We start from the raw sequence: 19,818 nt of genomic DNA, 5'->3' as shown, positions 1-19,818 counted from the left end.
CAGGAATGGGAGTGGAACTAGACCTTGGTAGCCTGAGGGGAAGTGAGTTTATAATCCCCCCGTTGCAAGGGCGGGTGGCACAGGCACTGATAGGCTTCACTTGTGCACCTGGGGCTGTGGTGGCCAGATGCCAGTAGCTTGAGGGGAAGGAGGGGTTTAAGCCGCTCATTACAGGCAGCAGCAGCAGGGGAACCAACATGGCACCCTGGGCCAAGTCCCTCCAAGGAGTGGCCAGCTGACCACAGGGAGAGGGTAGGGAGGAGGGATGTGACCTGGCTGTGGTGGGGGGAGGCGGGGAAGCCAGGGCTAGTTACAGAGCCTGATTGTTGCAGAAGCATGGCCTGATCTGGAGCAGCCCCAGGTGGCGAGGATCCCCCCAATGCTGGGGCTGTGGTTTGCAGGTGAGCTGCACCTACAGTGTGGCTCCCAGCCCCCTGCCTCTCCTGGCAGCAGCAGTGGAGCAACCATCATGGTGGACAGAGGTGAGACACCTGTCACCAGATGCCTGCTTGCAGTAGCACTAGGCACTCAGGGTGGGCTGTTGTGGTCCAGGGGCGTGGGCAGTGGAGCGGGGAGGCAGTGGACCACTGAAGCCCGGTGTGGCCCAGCCCCTCAGCCCAGGAGTGCAGCCCAGTCCATCCTGCAGCAGCTTGCCCCGAGCACCTGGTGCTGCCACAAGCAGGCAGTGGGTGACAGGTGCCTCACTGCAGTGTTCTCCGCGGCTGGGGGGGGGGGGGGGGGGGGCCTGCCACAGGCCAGTAGCTGTCTACGCTGCTGGCCTGTGGGGCCAGGCCAGACCAGGCTACAGCACTCCATTGCCTCCCTCTGCTGCTTCCCACATCCCAGCTCCCCCCCAACCACAGCAAGGTCACATCCCCCCACCCTGCAGCTGGCTGGTCGCCCCTCTGAGGGACTTGGCCCAAGCGCTGTGGTGCGGACTCTGCTTGAGGCAATCTGCAGCGTGGAACAGAGCCAGCACCATGTTGGTGCCCTGCCACTGCTGCCTGCAATGTGGGGATTAAACCCCCCCATTCCTCTCAGGCTACTAGCAGCTGGCCACTGCGGCCCTGGGTGCATAAGCAGAGCCTATCACTCTATCAGTGCCCACACTGCCACCTCTGCAATAAGGGGATTAAATCTCCCTTCCCCTGAAGCTACTGGGGTCTGTCCATGCCCCTGCTCCTGCTGCTGGAGCAGTGAGTTTGGTGGGAGGCTGGGGACTTCTGGAAAGGGCTGCTACCCCCCTGCCAGGCAAACCTGATGGCACTCTATTGCAGGGTTTCACACACCCCTGTCCTTCCTCAGCCAGCTGGAGCAGTGATAGTGCTCTGACTAGGGAGGAGAGAGATGGGGCCAACGCTGCTTAGCTGGAACAGACAGCACAGCCCAGCCCAGGGCTACAGGGCATGCTGGGATGCCAGGAGACTCTGATTTAACTTAAAGGGGGGGTCTGGGACACGAATTCCATAAACCGGTTTGACTTCAATCGGTTAAGTCTGATACTACATTCAACCAGGTTTTTCGCAAACCGGTTTCAGCCATTTGAAACTGGTTTATGTACAATGAACTTCTGTTCTGTTACAGATTTAAACCAGTTTCTGATCACTTACACCAGTTTGTGTGTAACTTCTGTCCCTAGCAAAACCTTATCTTGGTCAACAAAGGTTCTCATATGTTGTGTCTGCATTAGCAAACTTCATAAACACAATTCAATCCTTTAAGCTGTCATATAGACAGCACTTTACCTTATTTCTAGGTCTTCTTACCTTATGGAGGGCATTTCAGATATCCCTGAGTTGTAGAGCAGTGGTTTTCAACCTGTGACCTGCGGACTCTTGGAGGTCTGCAGACCATATCTAGGGGGGTCTGTGGAAGATTACTCTGATCAGTCAAACACATGTGAATACATGATTCTTACAATTCAGAAGAGTCCGTGCCTCCATTCAAATATGGAAAAAAGTTGAAAACCACTGCTGTAGAGAATAGAGTCCTCTTGCAGCAACTAAAGCGTGCACACCCTTATGCAATGGCCAGTATAAACATATTAGGACTCCCTGCCTGAGGAACTTACAAATTCTATTATTGCTACCACCGGTGGTGAATTGCAGCTGCAAAGTTTGCTAGGGTGGATAAGGCCATGGAGTTTGGGCTGACTAAATCAGGATTAAGTTACATTGACATGCCGACGAACACAAAGTTTTAATGACCATTATCCATGTTATACAATGTTCTGTAAATAAAAAAGAGATGCTTTTGGCAGTTAGGTACTTTTAACAAGCACTAAATCCATTTTAAATTTAACGTAATGAAAATCGTAGCTTCCTCTAGAATATTTGCTGTACTCTAGATATAGGTCTGTAGGCTTCCAGAAAATTTAGCTATGTTCATATAATAATAGGAATAACATAACCAAGAACTGTTAGGTCCATTTAGTTCTTTAACTGTATTTCTATAAATGTCTCCTTACTTTTTTTATTGTGAAAACAGTGGTGGTGACTTCATAGTTTAAGTAGAGTTGAGTTGTGCACTTCTGAAAACATGCATCTGATCCAAAAAGGTTTAAAGGGAATGGTATAAGACCCTAAGTGCAATCCATTTGTGGTACTGGAAATTAAATTCAGTAAGGCCATTGGCTCAAATGACAAGGCTTATAATGTTTCTGTCTTTCATCCTGAGATTTGAGGTTCTAGAAGCTACAGTGTCACCTTGCAAAGAGATTCCATTGAAGCTGCTGATGTTTCTGTAACATTAAGGGCTTGGGACAGACATTACACATAAACTGGTTTAAGTGACCAGAAACAGGTATATACCTGTAGCAGAACATAAGTTCAGTGTACATAAACAAGTTTCAAAATGGCTAAAACAGGTTAAAGATAAACCTGGTTGAATGTAGTATCAGACTTAACTGATTTTGCATTAAACTGGTTTATGCAATGTCTGTCCCATACCCCTTCCTGGTTTAAGTTAAACCAGAATCCCCCAGTATCCCAGATTTTTTGCAGTCCTGGGCTGAGCTGTGTGCTCCAGAGAACAGGGCTAGCCCCACCCCTCTGCTCCCTAGCCAGAGCTCCAGCAGAGAATGCAGGCGCAGCAAGGTCTGCCTTGCTTCCCCCTGCCCCGCATCCTCCCCACCCCCCGGTTGTTTGCTGCTCAAGTAGGGATCCCCTCCCTCCTTCCCTCCCATCTTCCACAGCATGGATCCCAGCCCCATAGACCCTATGTATGTATAATGGTATGCTATCTAATGCTGGCAGGTGACTCTGAGTGTGTGTCTTCAATTTCACTGGGACAGGACAAAGGCAGACAGAACAGTGTCTGCTTAGGGTTTTTTGGAGCTAATCAACAGGTCAGTGGTAATGTCCCCTCCCTTCCTTTCTTGGAAAAAGCTGTTTAAGGAGAACTTAAACTAATGAGAGAGGCTTTTGTTTTGTTGATAGGCTGATGAACACTGTATTATCAGGTCTGTGATGGCTCGCTCACCTGTCAGGTTTGCAGACGGTATGAAGAAGCAGGGAGAGGGAGATTGAAAAGCTCAGTATCATCAACAGATGCATTCACCCTACACACATCCTTTGCCTGTGAGAGTGCTGGCCAGGAGCTAGGGGCAGGAACACTCCTGCTCCTTGAGCAGTGAGTGTGGAAAAGCCTGGGAAGGTGCAGGCTGGGTAGGGGTTTACACCTCTCCCTAATCAGGGGGTCCTGCTGAGGCCTGGCTATGCCCCCCGTTCCCCCTCTCAGCTTAGCATTGCGGAAAGGGAAGGCTAGTCTAGCAATCCCCGGCTTCTAGCCTGAGCCACTGCAATTTCCTCAGTCCAGAGAGAATGTCTGTACAGTTGCAAACTGGTTCAACCTAGGAAGTTGAATCAAAGATTGAATCAATTCAGGCCCAGGCTTTTTGAATGTCTGTCCCTAGCCAAAATGTATCCCAAAGCTTTACAATATTTAATGGATGTGGTACATCATTCTGTGCATCCTTCCTTTGAAATACTTAACTGCATGGCATAAAGAAATTAGGAGTGCATGGAGGATGTAAATAGACATTGCATTTGTCCCAGAGAAGGCCTTTTGTCCCAGAAGCCAACAAAGGTTCAAGTCCCCCTGAATGATGTGGGATAAAAATATGCTAATGCTTTTTTCCCAGGACAGGGCTGCATGCATCTCTAAGGTTACTGAAGATCATTCCTTGGACAAACCAGCCAGCTGTATGCTCTCACTAGTCACCTATGTGGGGAGGAGCAGCAACACAGCATGGAAAGGCAATGTGTGTAAATGACTGTGCCTCCTACTTTGATGAAATTCAAATCTTGGACAGTTGGGCCTGCATGAAGAGATATCTATTTACAGCCAGAGAGCCAAACAGCCAAAATGTGCACGGGGTATTGGCCCCAATAGCTGTGTTAGTGCAATGTTTTGGTAGAGAAAGGAAAGAAGGAAGAGGTGCAGCTAGTCCTGGCAGGCTTTTGATTGTACCTCAAGTTTCTAGCACCACTTGGAAGACCGATTCCAAATACAGTGGGACAAGCCTTCCCCTTTTGTGGCATGGTAGGTGAGTCAGAACTGAGATTGTAGTTTAGAACAGGACAGTTGTTTTGAAAAAGCAAAGGTGTTTAACTGGGCAGCTGTAATTATCTAATTCTTTTTAGAATCTATGCCTCTGGGTGAACAGGACTGTCTTTAGAAATGCTTTGTGCCCAGAAATATCGTTGTCTGGCAAACTAAAGAGGAAGCTAGAATTATCATAGAGAACTGTCTATGAAGCAACTTCAGTATCATAGTTATTTGTTAAATATTTCAGTAGCTCAGTGACCAAATGGCATATCATAAAGTAGGTAGTAATTTCAGCATTAAAAACCACTGACTGTTTTGACTTGGTCAGCTAAATAATGCATATTGAATTATCTTTTTTTTTTGCTAACTCCAAATGTGATTCTGCATTGCTAGTGTGCATGTGTTACCACATTTTTGCACAGACCCTTTTCCCATAAGAATGTTTGACTTCAATTCACTTAAAATTATTATAGCCTCATTTTAAACAAGTGAGAATCCTATTTCACTGAAAACAAAAGGAAAACTTTCTTCAAGTAAAATGTCTGTAGTTACTTTAAAACTCTTCAACATGGAGCATTATACATTGGCCTTTAGTGAGCTGCTGACTCCTGAAAAAATGTCAGTATTTTCCTAACCATATTCATTTTTAAAAAAATAATTCTGGCAAACATGATAACTCTGTTTGCCAGATGGTAGGGAAAAAGATGAGTAGGAAAATCTGATATAAATATTTTTATATACTTTTGAATTTTAAGTCATGCCCACCTCCTAATTTTGGTGCTTCCACAGTAATTAAAAATAGCACTTACTATTTTGTTTGTTAAGTATTTTAAGTAACAAACATTGTTCAAGGAGAGTTCTTCTGTTATCTTAACTGAGTTTCAAGTTAACCCATAGGTCCCAGTTGAGCAGAATACTAGAGATGTAATAAGTTGACTTAGGCCCTTAGAAGGTGTAATTTCCATCAAGCAACAGGTAATATTGCTTGTTGGAAACTGTGACACTGTGTGGCCTGCTTCAAGTTCACAGAGTAAGCTGTTCAAAGGAAAGTGCCCCAAGAACTTGCTCTGCCAGCCCTTCAGCAAGGGGAGCTGGAGAACTGCTGGCAGGGTTGGTCAGAAGAGAAGAAACTCAAGGAAACATCTGAAAGATATTTTGATACCTTCATCCATGCTGCTAATGAAAAGTGAGCTCTGAGCTCCCCCTCGGTGAGGGAGTGGTAGAGCTTGAACTCTCCCACCTTATGAAGTGCTTTTGTGTTTGTACTTTTTCTCTCTCCCCATCCTGTCCCCACGACTAGCTTTCCAAGCAAATCCCATTCCCCTCAGATTACTATTGTTGATAAGTAAAGCATATTATGTTGTTTCTATTTACATTCTCTTTCTCAAGGGGAAGAGATGCAAATGCTCCTTTAAAAAAGCTTCCCCTCCAGAAAGCAAATCTCTGGTCATTGCTGCTGCTCCTGTACCATGTGCCCACCACTGCCTGTGGCACAGTAATAACCAGTTATGCTTCTGGTGTGCACAGTAAAAATGTAGTTTTCTGTGTGTAATTGGGGCTGATCTTTAAGAGTAGAGATCCCCAGGCAGTGTCTGAATATGGACTGTTGAAAACCTCTGCCATCAGGGCACCATATTTCAAACTGTACTTGCCACTCCCATTGAAACATCCTCTCCTCTTATTAATATTCAGAGAGCTCAGCAGTATATATTCAAAAATCCAAATTTGGGATATAGTGATTCTCATTAGCTTTTAGAAAGATTTTGAATGATGGAACTGGAAAATTTGTATTTATCAAAATATCTTTCAGATGTTTACTTGAGTCACTTCTCTTCTTCAGCAAAGCAATTGACAAATATGTTTTTTAAAAATTTCCTCTTTCTCTTCGTGTCAGTCTACTTGTTGATGTTTTTTCATTTTATGTAACATCCTGCCAGAGCAATTTCAAGTGCTTCCTATTGATTTAATATGATGCACAGCTCTAATTATTTTCAAATATTGATGTTTAAAAGTAATTACTACGTTTTCATTTGTTTTTTAAAGAGGCTAAAATGTGAACTGCAAAAAATTAAAAAATCCTTTGATTGAAAGACTTGTTATCAAGAAAAGAGAGAACTTACCTAGTTTTCATGATCAATTAAAAAAAACAAACCCTGAAAAAATATACTTTCAATCTACATTGAAACGTGTTTGGTTCAGCTGGCCGGATGTAAGGGTCACATTACATGGGACACTTAACATGTGTTAAATGCACTTACAATGCCAGCTTCTGTGTATTCAAACTAGACAGTATATGTAGGGCCCTGAGAAAATCGCAATTTCGTGGACTACGCGGGAACTGCGAAAACCAGAACCCCACACTGCGATTTTTAAGGGTCACGAGTATAGATAGCAGAAGGCTGGGGCTAACAGGGCTTAGGCCCCTCAAACGCAAGCAGTACAGAGGGCCTAAGAACAGAAGTAGGGAGTAAAGACAGGCTAATAGAAGTACTCAAAATGAGGAGATATCCAGAAGCTTCTTCACAGCTCTGAACTATACTGCTGACCTAAAAATTTAAATAACCTTCATTGAAAATGTTGGGCAAAAGTATAGACTTGGGCTGTTGATATGATGGAAAATGAAATGTCTTTATGGTGAATTTGACCCTTTTTATCTTCAGAAGCTGAAATTTATGGAATTAGAAAGTTCCAAATTCCACGGCGCGGAGGACAACAGGAAAGTATGAGTTGGATGCATGGTATAGTTTCTTCTTTTCTCCTTAACCCTCCCCACATAAACCATTCTGTAGGGATTGTTTAGAGCAGGGGTTGTCAACCAGGGGTATGCATACCCTCAGGGGTACTTAGAAAAGTCTTTGGGGTTATGCGTGGGCAGGTGGGGACAGAGCATGCCCCAGGGCATGGTGGAGGAGTCTCCCCTGGTGCATTCGCCTCTTACCCAGGAGAGGGGGAGGGGGAGGGGCACGCTGGACACTGCCAGCCCCACCTGGCATACCATGGCTCCTCCCCACCTCCCACCTCAGCTCTCTCTCCTGATTGGCCGCCGGGCTGATGTGAAAGTCTCAATGGTGGGGGGGGAGTGTGTTTCTATGCCCACTCCCAGGAGCAGGGCCAGGGGTGGGGGACAATGGCACTGCTCTGCGGGCTGCACAGGCACCACCTGACCAGACTGGGGGGGCAGGGAGGGTCACACGTGGCGGCTGCCACCGCCACTACCCCATCCCACATTCCCATGGCCGATGACACGCGCACCTCCATGGGCTGCTGGCAGCTGATGCACGATTGGCTGAACGCAAGGCCCGTCAGCAGCCTGCAGAGATGCATGTGCCACCAGCCATATGAAAGTGGGGTGCAGCGGTGGGTGCCGCATGCATGCAGTCCCCCTCCTCCCCCCCTGCATCCAGCTGCTACCACTAAAAGGGGTACACCTGCTAAAAAAGGTTGAAAACCCCTGGTTTAGAGGTACTTCATTTTCAGTGGGTTGATCCTCAGCACCCATGCCAATTGCAAGACCATTGGAGTTCAGTTGTACATAAGGAGTTTTCAGGTTTCCGCATTCCTTTCTTTTTCTCCTTCCTCTAACATGGTTCTACTAAGAGAAAACTCCCCACACATCTTCCTGCTGCTATCCTAATGCATCCTGACAATATTTACATCATAATACAATGCAACAAGGGTCTCAACAAGACTGGCAGAGAAGCAGTGAAGCTGAGAGCAGCCATCTCCACAGTCTCTTCTGCCCCAGAGATGTAGGAGTCTCCACAGAGCTGGAGGGGATGTGAGGAACTTATTGTAATTTCTTTCCAATCCCAATGGATCTATAATTTTCTCTTCCCCTGCCACCTAAGCAAAGAGAGGACAACACTGGGGCTCTAACTGTACAGTCTGTAAATTAAGGGTCTAACACATACTGCATCTTGGTAGATTTAAGTAGTGTGTTGTGGCAAATCTCCTATTTGAAGTGGGATTAAAGAGTACTCAACTTTCTTAAAGTGAATGTAGTGCATAGACCACAAAGTACTCAGAACTGCATGGAGTATTAGCTGTGTAGTGTCTGTTGATTAGTAGGGAAGAAGTTCAGTTAGCTAACTTTCCTGATGCTGAAAAGGGGTATTTGACATTGTATCAGTAGCAGCAGTGATCACTTGGCCTCTTCTGAGACCCTGGGATGGGAAGGTACTTTTTTCAATAGCTTCGAACTACGAACAGCAGAATTCAGGAGCTATGTTAATTCTAAGATTATATTCCCATTGCTTCTATAGGTTTCTTTTTTCTTGCATTTTATGTGTCTATTTCCTTCGGGTGGGGGAGACACTGGGAAATATGGAAGATAATACTACCTAAAAATACTCAAGTGAAATTCTGAATCAACCAAGAAGAAGGGAAACACTATTCTGGATTTAAACGAGTGGGTTTTTTTAAAAGATAAGAACAATTAGAAGTCAACAATCACGGCCAGGGAGGGAGGGGTGGGGAGAGGGGAGAAGGATACGTATTTCCTGGATAGAAAGAATAATGGGGCAGTATAATGGCAATCAAATAAAAATAAATATTGCTAAACTATAACTTCTTTTCTTAGCTTATCTGTATGTGAGTTGAGATTTAAATGCCGGCATTCTGATTCATGTATGACACATTTGTTTCTCTATATTTATTCACTTAGTGCCTTTGGTGCTTTGGGGCAAAGCTCAAACCGGGTGTAACGGCCAGCATGCAGGTGACAGGTTGAGAGCAGGCATGTGACTGTTAGGAATGTACATTGTCAACATACCTAGCTGACAAGGTACTGACTGAGCGTGAGATAACTGGGAATTTAGATATGGTTACATTTTAGTCAGGAAGAATGCCTGTAACAAAATCAAGGGGCAGTTGCATGAAATCTGGAACAAATCACCAGACAGAAATAAGGTATGTTAGTAATTTAAAATACTCTTACAGAAGACAGCCAATGTTCACCTAGCTGTGAATGTTATATTGAAACAGCAGTGATCAGTAATACAATTCTCCTTGAACATTATTAGTTGATGTCTTCCGTGGCTACCAAACAGAGACATTAGGAATGTCAAAAGTTTTTAAAGAATTATAAATTCTGGCTCATGAAAACAAAATGCAGCAGGGAAGCTCTTGAGAGGCAAGGTAGTATTAAAAATAATCTGAAACTGAGGAGCTGATGTCTTGAAAAGTTATAATAGCAAGTCTGGTATCTCACTAGGAGTACTGCATAATGTCGATCCAGTGCTTGAGAGAAAATTATTGTTCAGAACTGTTTTATTGTATGATGATGTTTCGGAAGGTTCTGATTGTTCTATCTCAAGCTATAGCAGCCTGTGTGTTTAATTTGGGAAGCTCTCGGTTCAGTTCCCAGTCTGTCAGCCAAGCCTGTGGCCATCACACATGTCCATGTTTCATGTACTATATATATATGTTATATATGCAATATTTACATGAGATGTTAAACAGGATGGAGGTTTGATAAAGCAAGAAGATAAAGGAAGGCTGTGTCAGACGTCAAAAACTACGGAAGAAAGGGCTTTCATGTCGGTAGTGACCAGATAATAGTAAATACTTAGTGTATACAGTTTTTAGCACAAATGATCCCAAATCTCTAAAGTGCTGTCAGAAATGCCATAGTGTAAATTTGGCAACTTACCATTCCATTGTGCTGTCAAAGGTCTGTCTGTGCTTTTAGTCAAAAAAGGATATTACTTTTAAGTGACAAAAATCAACTCATAGGTTAGGTAGACATTATACATAAACAAGTATAAGTGAACAGAAACAGATCTAAACCTGTAACAGAACAGAAGTTCAGCACACACAGACTGGTTTAAAAATGGCAGAAACCAGTCTAAGAGAGACCTGGATTGATGTGTCATCAGACTTAAGTGATTTATGTTAGGCCGGTCTATCGAACTTCTGTACCAGATCCCCTCCTGACTCAAGTTAGGTTTCTGTCTGCCAGCATCCCAGGATGCTTTGCCAGTCCCTGCTAACCTTCCCTCCCAGGGAGCTGCATTGGAACTTAGCCTGCTTCATCCCCAGCCTGCCTCCAGCCAGCTGTCAGCAGCAGCCAGGGGGAGGGGAGAAGAGGGAAATCCTGGCATCTATGTCCTTGCTTCTGTGTTCCTGCATGACAGAATAGAGAGGGGAGGGGGGACTGCCCCCCATGATGGGCACAGTAGGGAGCAATCCCCTCTCCCCTCATTGCTCTGACAGTGGGAATGTATGCGAATGGCCTTTTATCTGCTGGAAATCCTATGGCTATGGGAACACTTTTGTCTTAGCAAGGTAGTAAGCCCCATCTCTCCAATGATATGATGCAGCATAACCTCAGCTCTCCCGCCCCTCCCTCTCCCCCCCTCAATAACTATGTGTGTATGTTTTTTTTCTGCATAGGATGATATGATCTGAACCCCATTTTTTAACTTCTTACAATGTTCACATTTTTGCCCCTAAAACAGTTTTCTCCTAATATGGAATTCTTTATTGCTAGTTCCAGGTTTCCACTGATAAAAATCTAAAGAGGCTGAGAAACTGGAGTATATAAGGAAACGTGGATACAACCATAGCTCTGTGTGAAGGAACTAAGGGAGCACCATAATGAGAGGAGATTCCCCGAGAGTCTTCTCCTCACCCCTCTATCCACCAGAACCATTGCTTTGACTATACATTCATCTCAGCATTGCAAGTTTGAAACATTGCCATGTTGTGCAGCTTCAGCTCTAACAGAAAAAGACTGTAAAAAGTTGGGAGCGTGCCGCTGTCCTTTGTGAAGATGAAACATTGCCCCCTCTGGCAAAAGCAGTGTTCACAGAATACTTGACTTCATCCGTAAGGGTCCTTCTTGAATCCCTTCTATTTCTCAGTGTCTTTTGTAAGAACAGGCAAGCAATTCAAAGTGCAGGGCTTATTTTTAGGCTTAGCCCCAGCTTGAAATAAACTGAGAAACTGAGTCGTGCTATGATAAACACAGAGTAAAACAGAGACAGGAAATGGGGGGTCTTTGGGTAATGAGTTCCAGCCACTCTTGAAACAGAAAGCCAGAGAAGGCATTACTTGAAAATAGTTTCTCAGTGACAGCTTAGTAATTTTTAGCTTGTTCTTTTACCATTAAAAGTGAATGGTTATTGCAGGTTTAGACTGCTATTTTTCCAGAGACCGACTGGCATGATATATCTTTTGAAGCCTTTAATGATATTGCAGCTTGTTGCTAAATGTGATCTGCACTGAAACAAACAGATGCTCAGTCTGAAGTTTGTACAGTTGTGTGCTGTATATACATCCGTCGGAAGCATTTGGGAGAAGTCTGAGGGACAGACTCAGAAGACTTAAATAACGTCTGAACATGGATCCATGTTTTTAGATGTGAGGGAAGGAATAGGAAGAAATCACAGTTGTGTTCTTCAGAACAAAGCTTTATCCCCAACCCAAATAGTTACTCTTAAACCTGGAAATATAATTGCTGAGATGGGCCCAAAGCATGGATGGTGAGATTGATATTTACAAGCACTTTACGTGGTTAAAGAGGGTAAGTAATTTATTGTGTTCTGCTGGCTCTTTGTGACAACTTATTATAGCTAACAAATTTCAAGCTGTACAGCATAACGAGGAAAAATACAGCTAATGCTTCAGGTTTAAACTATTGCCAAGTTCTTCATGAGAAACTAATTATAGGCATATTTCCATAACGGGGAAAACAGCTGTTTTGTCCTTAAAATGCAACTAAAATCAAGCTTTGAACTAATGGTAAAATAATATTTTATTTTGCTTCCATTAAATCTCCAAGCTGCTTCTGAGACTGTAAACCTACAAGGTGCATCCATGTAAGAGTTTATTGTATGAAATGAGAGTATGTTGCTTATAACCTACTCTAGGATAAAAGGGGGTGTTTGCTTAACAACAGTAGTTGTTCATTACTTAACCCTTTGTGCATAGGTGTAAGTGCAAGGAACTCCAGGATTGGGGGGTGGGGAGAAGGGTTCTGTTTGCTTTTGGGGGGGGCGGCTTTTTCCTTTTTTTTTACATATTCATTTATATATTATAAAAACAGACTAAAAGCAGTTGAACTCTTAATTTTGTGATGAATAGTATAAACAAATTTAATTACCTAATAACTTGATGAGATTATTTTTGTCTTTTGCAAGTAAGTAGGTGCTTACAGTAACATGTTCATTTCATCTAAGAACCAAATGATTTTTAATGATCTTAAATGCTTTCTTGACTTCATGTATTCTTCAGTTTTTAAAGGTTGCAATAAATAGGCCATATGTAAATTCTTTAAGGTAAAATGTATTTGTCCTATTTAAGTATTAGCTATCTTATTTAATAACTTTCCCTGTAGGTAATAGCATATTTAGCTTTTATACTCCCATTTATTATTTTCCAAAAATGTCTAGCTTTAAGCATTTCATGCAAATGTTTTCCATGAAAACATTTGTATGATTATAGAATCAAGCAAGTATTCTTGCACAGTTTTTAGATTTTGCCTGTTAATGTATTAATGTTGAAATGTGTAGTAACTGACTATAACTATGTGAAATAATGCAAAGAGAAATTATTCTGATTGTGAAAGGTAAACAGGCTCTTCATTTAGGCTCTGCAACTCTGATTTGGCTTCTTGAATGCATGTAAAGCTTCACTATGTTATTTTAATCTCTGATAAAGGGTGAAGCTTGTGAAACTTGAAGCTCACTTTTAAAAACCTTACGGGAAATATTTGGTTCATTTCTGGAGGCCCTTGTATTTCTGGATGGGGGTATGCAGCAGGAAGTAGCAGTTGATAATTTTACTATCTAAAGTTAACCTGTGCTTTGCACATGTAAAGGAGAGGTAACTAACTTGTAATGCTGTTTTCGCTAGGTTAGATGTTATATTTCTATTTTTATTGAAATAAGTTTTCAAACAATACAGTTTTCCTTTTCCTGCTTAGTATCATCTCTCCAAAGTTAGGTGCATCAAGTACAGGTTAATCAGAATGTCCATCCTACATTGGAAAATGAACTTAATAACACATGTAGGTTTGTTCTAATAAAATGGGAGTGGTCAAGGAAGTAACTTTCAGAGAGTTGGAGTCTTCAGAGTTGAATTTTAAACTGTCTTGGACATTGCAGACATACCTCTAATCTTGTGTTTCTTATGGTAAAGATTGCATAACACCAATGCTTTAGAAATAATTCATTTTTGAAATGGCATATAAAAGGACAATTGAAACCATATCTGAACAGGATGTGTAAGTTCTGTTAAGAGTAGAGACTGTTTTGTATTGTTTTGAAGAAATGAAAGTTTAATGGCATTGCTGAAGTTGTGTGCAATTCCTTTTATGTAGAGGACTATAAGGCAGAGTATCAATACTGCCCCCTTTTCTAGGGATGTTTCTTAAAGAAAAAATTGTGTGAGGGAAGGGAAGTGAGGAACAGAAATAAGAAAGCTGCAAATAATCTTGCACAGCTTGCAGAAGAACTTGAGCCATTATGTTCCCAAATTCTTTTGATAAGTGATAAAATGTAGAAATTATCTCAGTGATTTATTGAATTCTCATGCCATAGAATTCTAGTGTTGTGTCACATGTTCTCTGGCACCAATTGTGATAGCATATTCAGATTTCAGATCCTGTAATCGTAAGCTGATGCTCTTTGGCTTATAATAAAAGCACTACTTCCCCCACAGTAAAGAATATTTCTCAGTAGAGAGCAACTGGAAATGGTCTTCCATAAACCTTCAGTGATCTGTGCCAAAGCAGGCTCCAGTTTCACCATGAGTTGAAAACGCTTAAGGGATAAGGATCAGTTGTGATGTTGCAGTTGGTTAGGTGGCGTAGCTGGATTCGCATTACAGTATACAGTCTCTGGACTTCAGCTGCATGACTGGAGTGCAGGAACAAATGTAGGATCACAACACTCAGGCAAGTTAAACAAATGGTGCAGCTGATATTTTCAGATTCTCAGGAAATAAGAATCAACTTGTAAGCAGCAGTCTCCTGTGACGTTTAAATTGCACAGCAGAGCCTATACTGTGATAGATGTAAGAAGAAAAACCGTTTAAATAAGGTTCAACTAAATGCCACCACAATTGAGCTCTACCAAATATGCTTTCCTAGTTATGAAAAGATTTGTTAAGAGAGCAGTACCAGAAAGGGTTCTAGGCTCTGTTTGGTTATGATGAAAGGGCAAGTGAACAGATCCCCAAAATGCAGCAACCGGCCCTTGGTCATACAGTCAGCATGGTTAAAATCTTTCCTTTAACTGGTAAGAAAGATATTACTAGTTGTAGTACTGTTGTTCCTCATAAACACAGGGAACACATCCCCAAACCTGTAATATTTTGTCTACTAGTGAAAAAAAGCAATTCAACTGTGCCCAATGCATGCTTAGCAAATTGCCATGCTCTGAGAAAACTATTTCTCATTCATCAAGACATTCATCTTATATTGCCTGAGAAGTTGAATGAGAACTGGCAGATACACACAACTCTATTCAGGTGTTATATGATTTTACATTCAATGATGGAGACATTCAGACCTTGCTAGTGTTAAGAGCACACCCAAGTATGTACAGCTGTGGTGGCCATGGTAATTTATATTGATGCAAGAGTGCCTCTCAGCAGTTTCAGTCCTTGTACACACAGCAGTCTTTTTCTAGCATTACTGCTGAAGAAGCAGCATATTTCTTGTGGAGTGCTTACTTGGTGGTGGTTATCCTTTCAAGCCATTTTACAGAAAGGTGGCTTTTTGAATCAGACCAGTTTGTAACTAGGTCAGACATCACAGTTTCCCTGATTAAACTTTCTTTGATGGAGTGCGAAGCCAGAGATTGAAGAGGAAGGGATGAGCTCAATGGGTACCCCTCTTACATACAAACCTACTTCAGTTCCCCAGGTTGGGGTCTTGGAAGTTTCTTAGAGAATGTTATATTTGCTTTCAATCACCAGTTTCTACTGTCTTCCCTTTGATCTCTGGTATTCTTTCCCTTGACCTTAACTAGTACCCATGTTTCTGAATCAAAACTGATCCTGATTTGACAGCATTGGCTAATAATTTTTTTTTTTTAATGTTGATCTTTATAGAAAGCTGTGATATGAGAGTTGTCTGAGATCATTAATGATGCCTTTAGTGGCCCAGTTAATTTAGTTGGTGGTTGTTGGCTAGAAGTGGAATGGACAGTCTTCCACCGTTTGTGGACTATCCAGTATAAGGGCAATGCTGTTACCTATTTTCATCTGTAGAGATGAACATGAAATGAAAATACCTGTTCTTGACTCTTGTGTTTTGCTTTGGACTTTGGGTATTTCTACACCATGTCCTCACTGTGTCTTGTTAGGGAGGCTGCCAAACACATCCTGGTCCTGCTCCCATGTACCAAACCCAGAATTGTGCTGGTAAAACTACTGTCAGTGACCATCCTCACACATGCCTGTGTGGCAGTGGAGCTCAATCGGCCACACATGCAGTAGGGCCGAGGCTCCCAGATTGCAACCCAGAAGAATGGCAGGCCCTCCAGGGAATGCCAGCCCCAGGTCGAGCCCAGCTTATAAAGACTCGCCGGTCCCAATGGGAGGGGCGCAACACAGTGGCAGAGTTTAAAATTCGCCTGGAACAGATGGGCAGGATGACTGGAAGTGGCTGTGGCAGTCCAGCAGCACCCACACAGCAGAGGGATTGCCCTTGCAGGGACAAATGGTGGGAACCGTGGCAGCAAGCGGCTCTCATCGAAGCCAGCTGAGAGGAGCTGGGTAATTTACCAGAAGGCAGGGACTGGTTTTCTGCAGCAATGATGTACAGAGGGGAACCAGAACTGACAAGACAAGACAGAAAAGTTGTGAGTACTAGAGCTGAGCAAAGGGGAAGGGGAGCCAGCTTCCCCTAGTCTCAGTATACGGACTGTGTTTTGATTTGGACTTTTACCTCCTGAGCTGAGGAGATATGCCACTGCTAAGTGTTTTTGTTTCCTTTATCCTCAATGCCGGGAAAAGACTTTGGGAAATTGTCTGAACATTCTTTACCTGTGTTTGTCATCTGGGAGGCACCAGGCAGGGTGTAGAGGAGGCGAAGCCCCGGGACACAGGACTTGTGGTGTCTGTGTAAGGGAAGATCAGCCTCTCTATTTTTTTTATAATACCAAAGATGTGGCAGGAGAGAATTTACAGCACTCACGCAGACACACAAACCAGCAAAATGTCTACATCCTGAGGAACAAGCATACCCTCTCCAGGCGTGAAGTCCTGTGGGGCAGCAAAGGACAATCATGGGAGGTTACACTGTATCGTAGCAGCTTCATTGGCAAATTTCCTGGTTTGGCACATGCAGGCAGGAACAGGGGGACTGTGAAGGACATACCCAGAGGCATTGCTGCTAGGACCTGTGCTAGGTACTCCAGCTTCAAAAGCCATATTGATCTATCATGTTCAGTCCTAAATGGGTGTACACCAGTGCTACCACTTATCTCAAATCTGTTTGTATGAGCAATAAAATTATTAATTTTCATTGGGTGTGCTGGGACAGTTGTCCCCACCAAACTTTCCATGACTAGCAATTTACTGACCGTGAAAGTCTTATGGTCTCTATAAGGATTTTTCCCCCTAAAGATTTGTAGTAGTCTGGTTACAAAACTAGGGAAAAGTTAATTGTAGATTAGGTTTGCCAAATACTGCCATCTGTCATATCCATTTGCCCACATAAGGTCAAAGAATTCTGGCCACTATTCATGCTGCATAGGCATGCACAAATTCCCCTAGCTCAGCTTTGCCCAGTTTTGGATCATATGATTTCATCTCATACTAGTTTACTACCACTCCCACTTAGAGTTAGAGGACGGAGCAAGAAGAGAGACCTGTCAATGATTTTCCTCTTACTTCTAGAAGAAAGGAGAGAAGAGCTACGTGTCCAGCATCCCCTTGCAACATTTCCCCACCACAATCAGGTAGCTCTAAACCTTAGAGTCCAAGGTACCAATAGATGAGATTTAGATTATAATCATATTGTTGAATAGGCTATGTGCCTCTTCCCTATGCAAGCATTGTGAGATGCATGTATTGGTGGCCCAGAATAGTAAAAAAAAAAAAAAAAAAAAAAAGTATGAAAAATGTATATTTTTCTCAATAGCCTTAATCCTATGTTAGATTGAGGCAAGAAAAAAGAGTTTGAGTGTTCACTTCCTTAAATCTGGGTGTAGGTGATCAATTAAAGGGTCTCAAACTGTGGTCCATGGACTGCTGGTAGACTGAAAAACTGGCTGGTCTCCCATTGCTGGCTGCATTTTTTGTTTTCAGTGGCCAAATTACAATAAAAGACAATATATTAATCGTGTCCTGAATCTTACTTTTTCCATGAAAATAACTGCTGCAGCTGACAGTTCTTACTCAGTTACTAGTGGAACTGGAAGTGATTCACATGACTGTGAGAGGGAGGAGGGGGCAGCTGCAATGCAGTCTTTCTGCAAAGACATCTGTGACTTGCCAGAAACATTTGAGAACTGCTGATCGAAATTACTGTCAGCTTTATTATTTTTTTCAGTATGACTTCCCTAGTAACAGTGATGAATTACTATCTCAGTATATTGCTCATCCTTTATTTTCTTTTTTAAAGTAAACTGTAATGAAGATTCCTAAAGATGAAAGTTAACATACTCAAGGAAGCCACAGAATAGCGTTAGTTTTTGTCTTTTCTTGTATAGTCATTATCTTCTCTATGTGCTTGCTTAAAGGGGCTTGCTTTTGCAGACTGTGGAACATTAAACTTTGAGGGTGGATGTAGAAAATCTGAACACTGGCTTTGGTTCTGTTCCTAATGTGAAAGTTGTCTGAAGTAGTGTTCTCATTTATTTTTCCCTTTTCAGCTCCACATCTTTGTATTTCTCAGGGTTTAAGTCTGATGCTATTATAAAATAAAAACAGATCATGCCCTGAAATTTGTAACTCTTGCCATATATTCTGGAGGAACACTTAAGCTTCTTTCTTGGAAGAAAATTGTTCGATGATTGGATCACAACATAAGTGATTCTTAGAGACACAGCAAGTATTTCCAACGTTATGTCCAAACTAGAGGAGAGAATAATATAGCTGGGAAAGTCTGTAAAAAGCTTGGGCAGGTGCTAGGATGAATCCATATTTGAAGCCTTTACTTTAACTGGGGAACAATGGCAGATATACACAGGCTAAGTACAGACATTCTGGGGGTTCAGGAGCGGTTAAATCTATTCAAAATGGCTGCCCGATATTAAGTAAGTCGAGATGGAGGACTAGCAGGGAGCTGGGGGTCTGCTGGGGGATGGGAGGAGGTGTGACCCATGAGGGGTGGGGGCAGGCGTGACCCAGAGGTGTGGGAGTTGCACCCATACCCCCATCCCTCTTGCCCCTCCCCCCAACAGGACTTACTTGCTTGGCTCCAGTAGTGGCAAATGCTGATAAAAGTGGCTGCTCCCCAAGTGGCTTGTGGGATGGGGGTTGGGATGGCTGGCTGGTTGTGGGGGAGGGCAGCAAGGGGCTGAGGGGGAAAAAAATAGCCCAATAAAGGTGGGGGTTGTGCAAAGAGCAGTCGAGGCCAGCAGCCGGGTTTTCCCAGTCCTGGGGCTGCGCAGGGAAAGTGTACAGAAGTTCCATGCACCAATTTGACCTAAATCAAATAAATTTGATACTATATAGATCTAGGTTGATCTTCGTGAGAGGAGCAGTAAAAGCCTGTCTAGTGTGTCCCAGACCCCTGCCCCATGCACCCCGATACTCACTGCAGGAGTCCAAATGAGCAGCAGCCGGGGAGAAACGTGAATGCAGGCTCCACAATTCCGAAGCTGCCTGAGCCTGCATATCGACGATCAATGGGGCCGGAGCTTCGGAGAGATGTGGGCTGCTCAAAAAGCAGCTGGGAGCACAGCTGAGCAGCCGGCGGGGGAAGAGTGGGATGCTGGCCGGGAGACACCATCTGCAGAGCCAAGGATCACAAGCCTGGAGTGCAGAGAAACAGAGCGGAGCATCTGCTGGGGGACTCCGGCAGACTGGACAAGAAGCTCAAGCCTAGGAGTCAAGGGAAGCCTGGGAATGACATCGTAGCCCCATTAGGGAGCCCAGGTATGGTGGCTGGAGATGGTGGCAGGGAGCTACTAGCCCTCACAGGCAGCTCGGCAGGAACGTGCAGCCTGGCATGGGAACTACGAGCCCCGCCAGCTCGGGAGGAACAGGAGGTCGACCATGGGTCAGCTGGGACCCGGAGGAAGTCACGCTGGGAAGATGGATCAAGGTGGGGCATGGGGCGGCTGCCCACCCCCACGACTACTAGGAGGGAAG

At 43.5% G+C, this 19,818-nt stretch overlaps 1 protein-coding gene across 7 annotated transcripts in view; it reads left to right on the top strand.

Moving 5' to 3' along the window:
* Positions 1-19,818, top strand: part of PPFIBP2 (PPFIA binding protein 2) — a 206,012-nt gene that overhangs the window by 89,247 nt on the left and 96,947 nt on the right. The window contains exon 4 of one of the 7 annotated variants that reach the window (XM_025209275.1): positions 7,209-7,268. The exons of 3 other annotated variants lie outside the window; for them this stretch is intronic. In XM_025209275.1, coding sequence (XP_025065060.1) covers positions 7,209-7,268 — 60 coding nt within the window. Of the gene's footprint in view, positions 1-7,208; positions 7,269-11,552; positions 12,074-16,473; positions 17,460-19,818 lie in introns of those variants that run through there. 3 more of the 7 variants (XM_025209279.1, XM_025209277.1, XM_025209276.1) reach the window with 3 other exon arrangements.

Source organism: Alligator sinensis, unplaced genomic scaffold, assembly GCF_000455745.1.
Source record: "Alligator sinensis unplaced genomic scaffold, ASM45574v1 scaffold1072_2, whole genome shotgun sequence".
NCBI lineage: Eukaryota > Metazoa > Chordata > Crocodylia > Alligatoridae > Alligator > Alligator sinensis.
The sequence above is the reverse complement of the archived record's forward strand: the minus strand, read 5'-3'. Positions and strand labels throughout refer to the sequence as shown.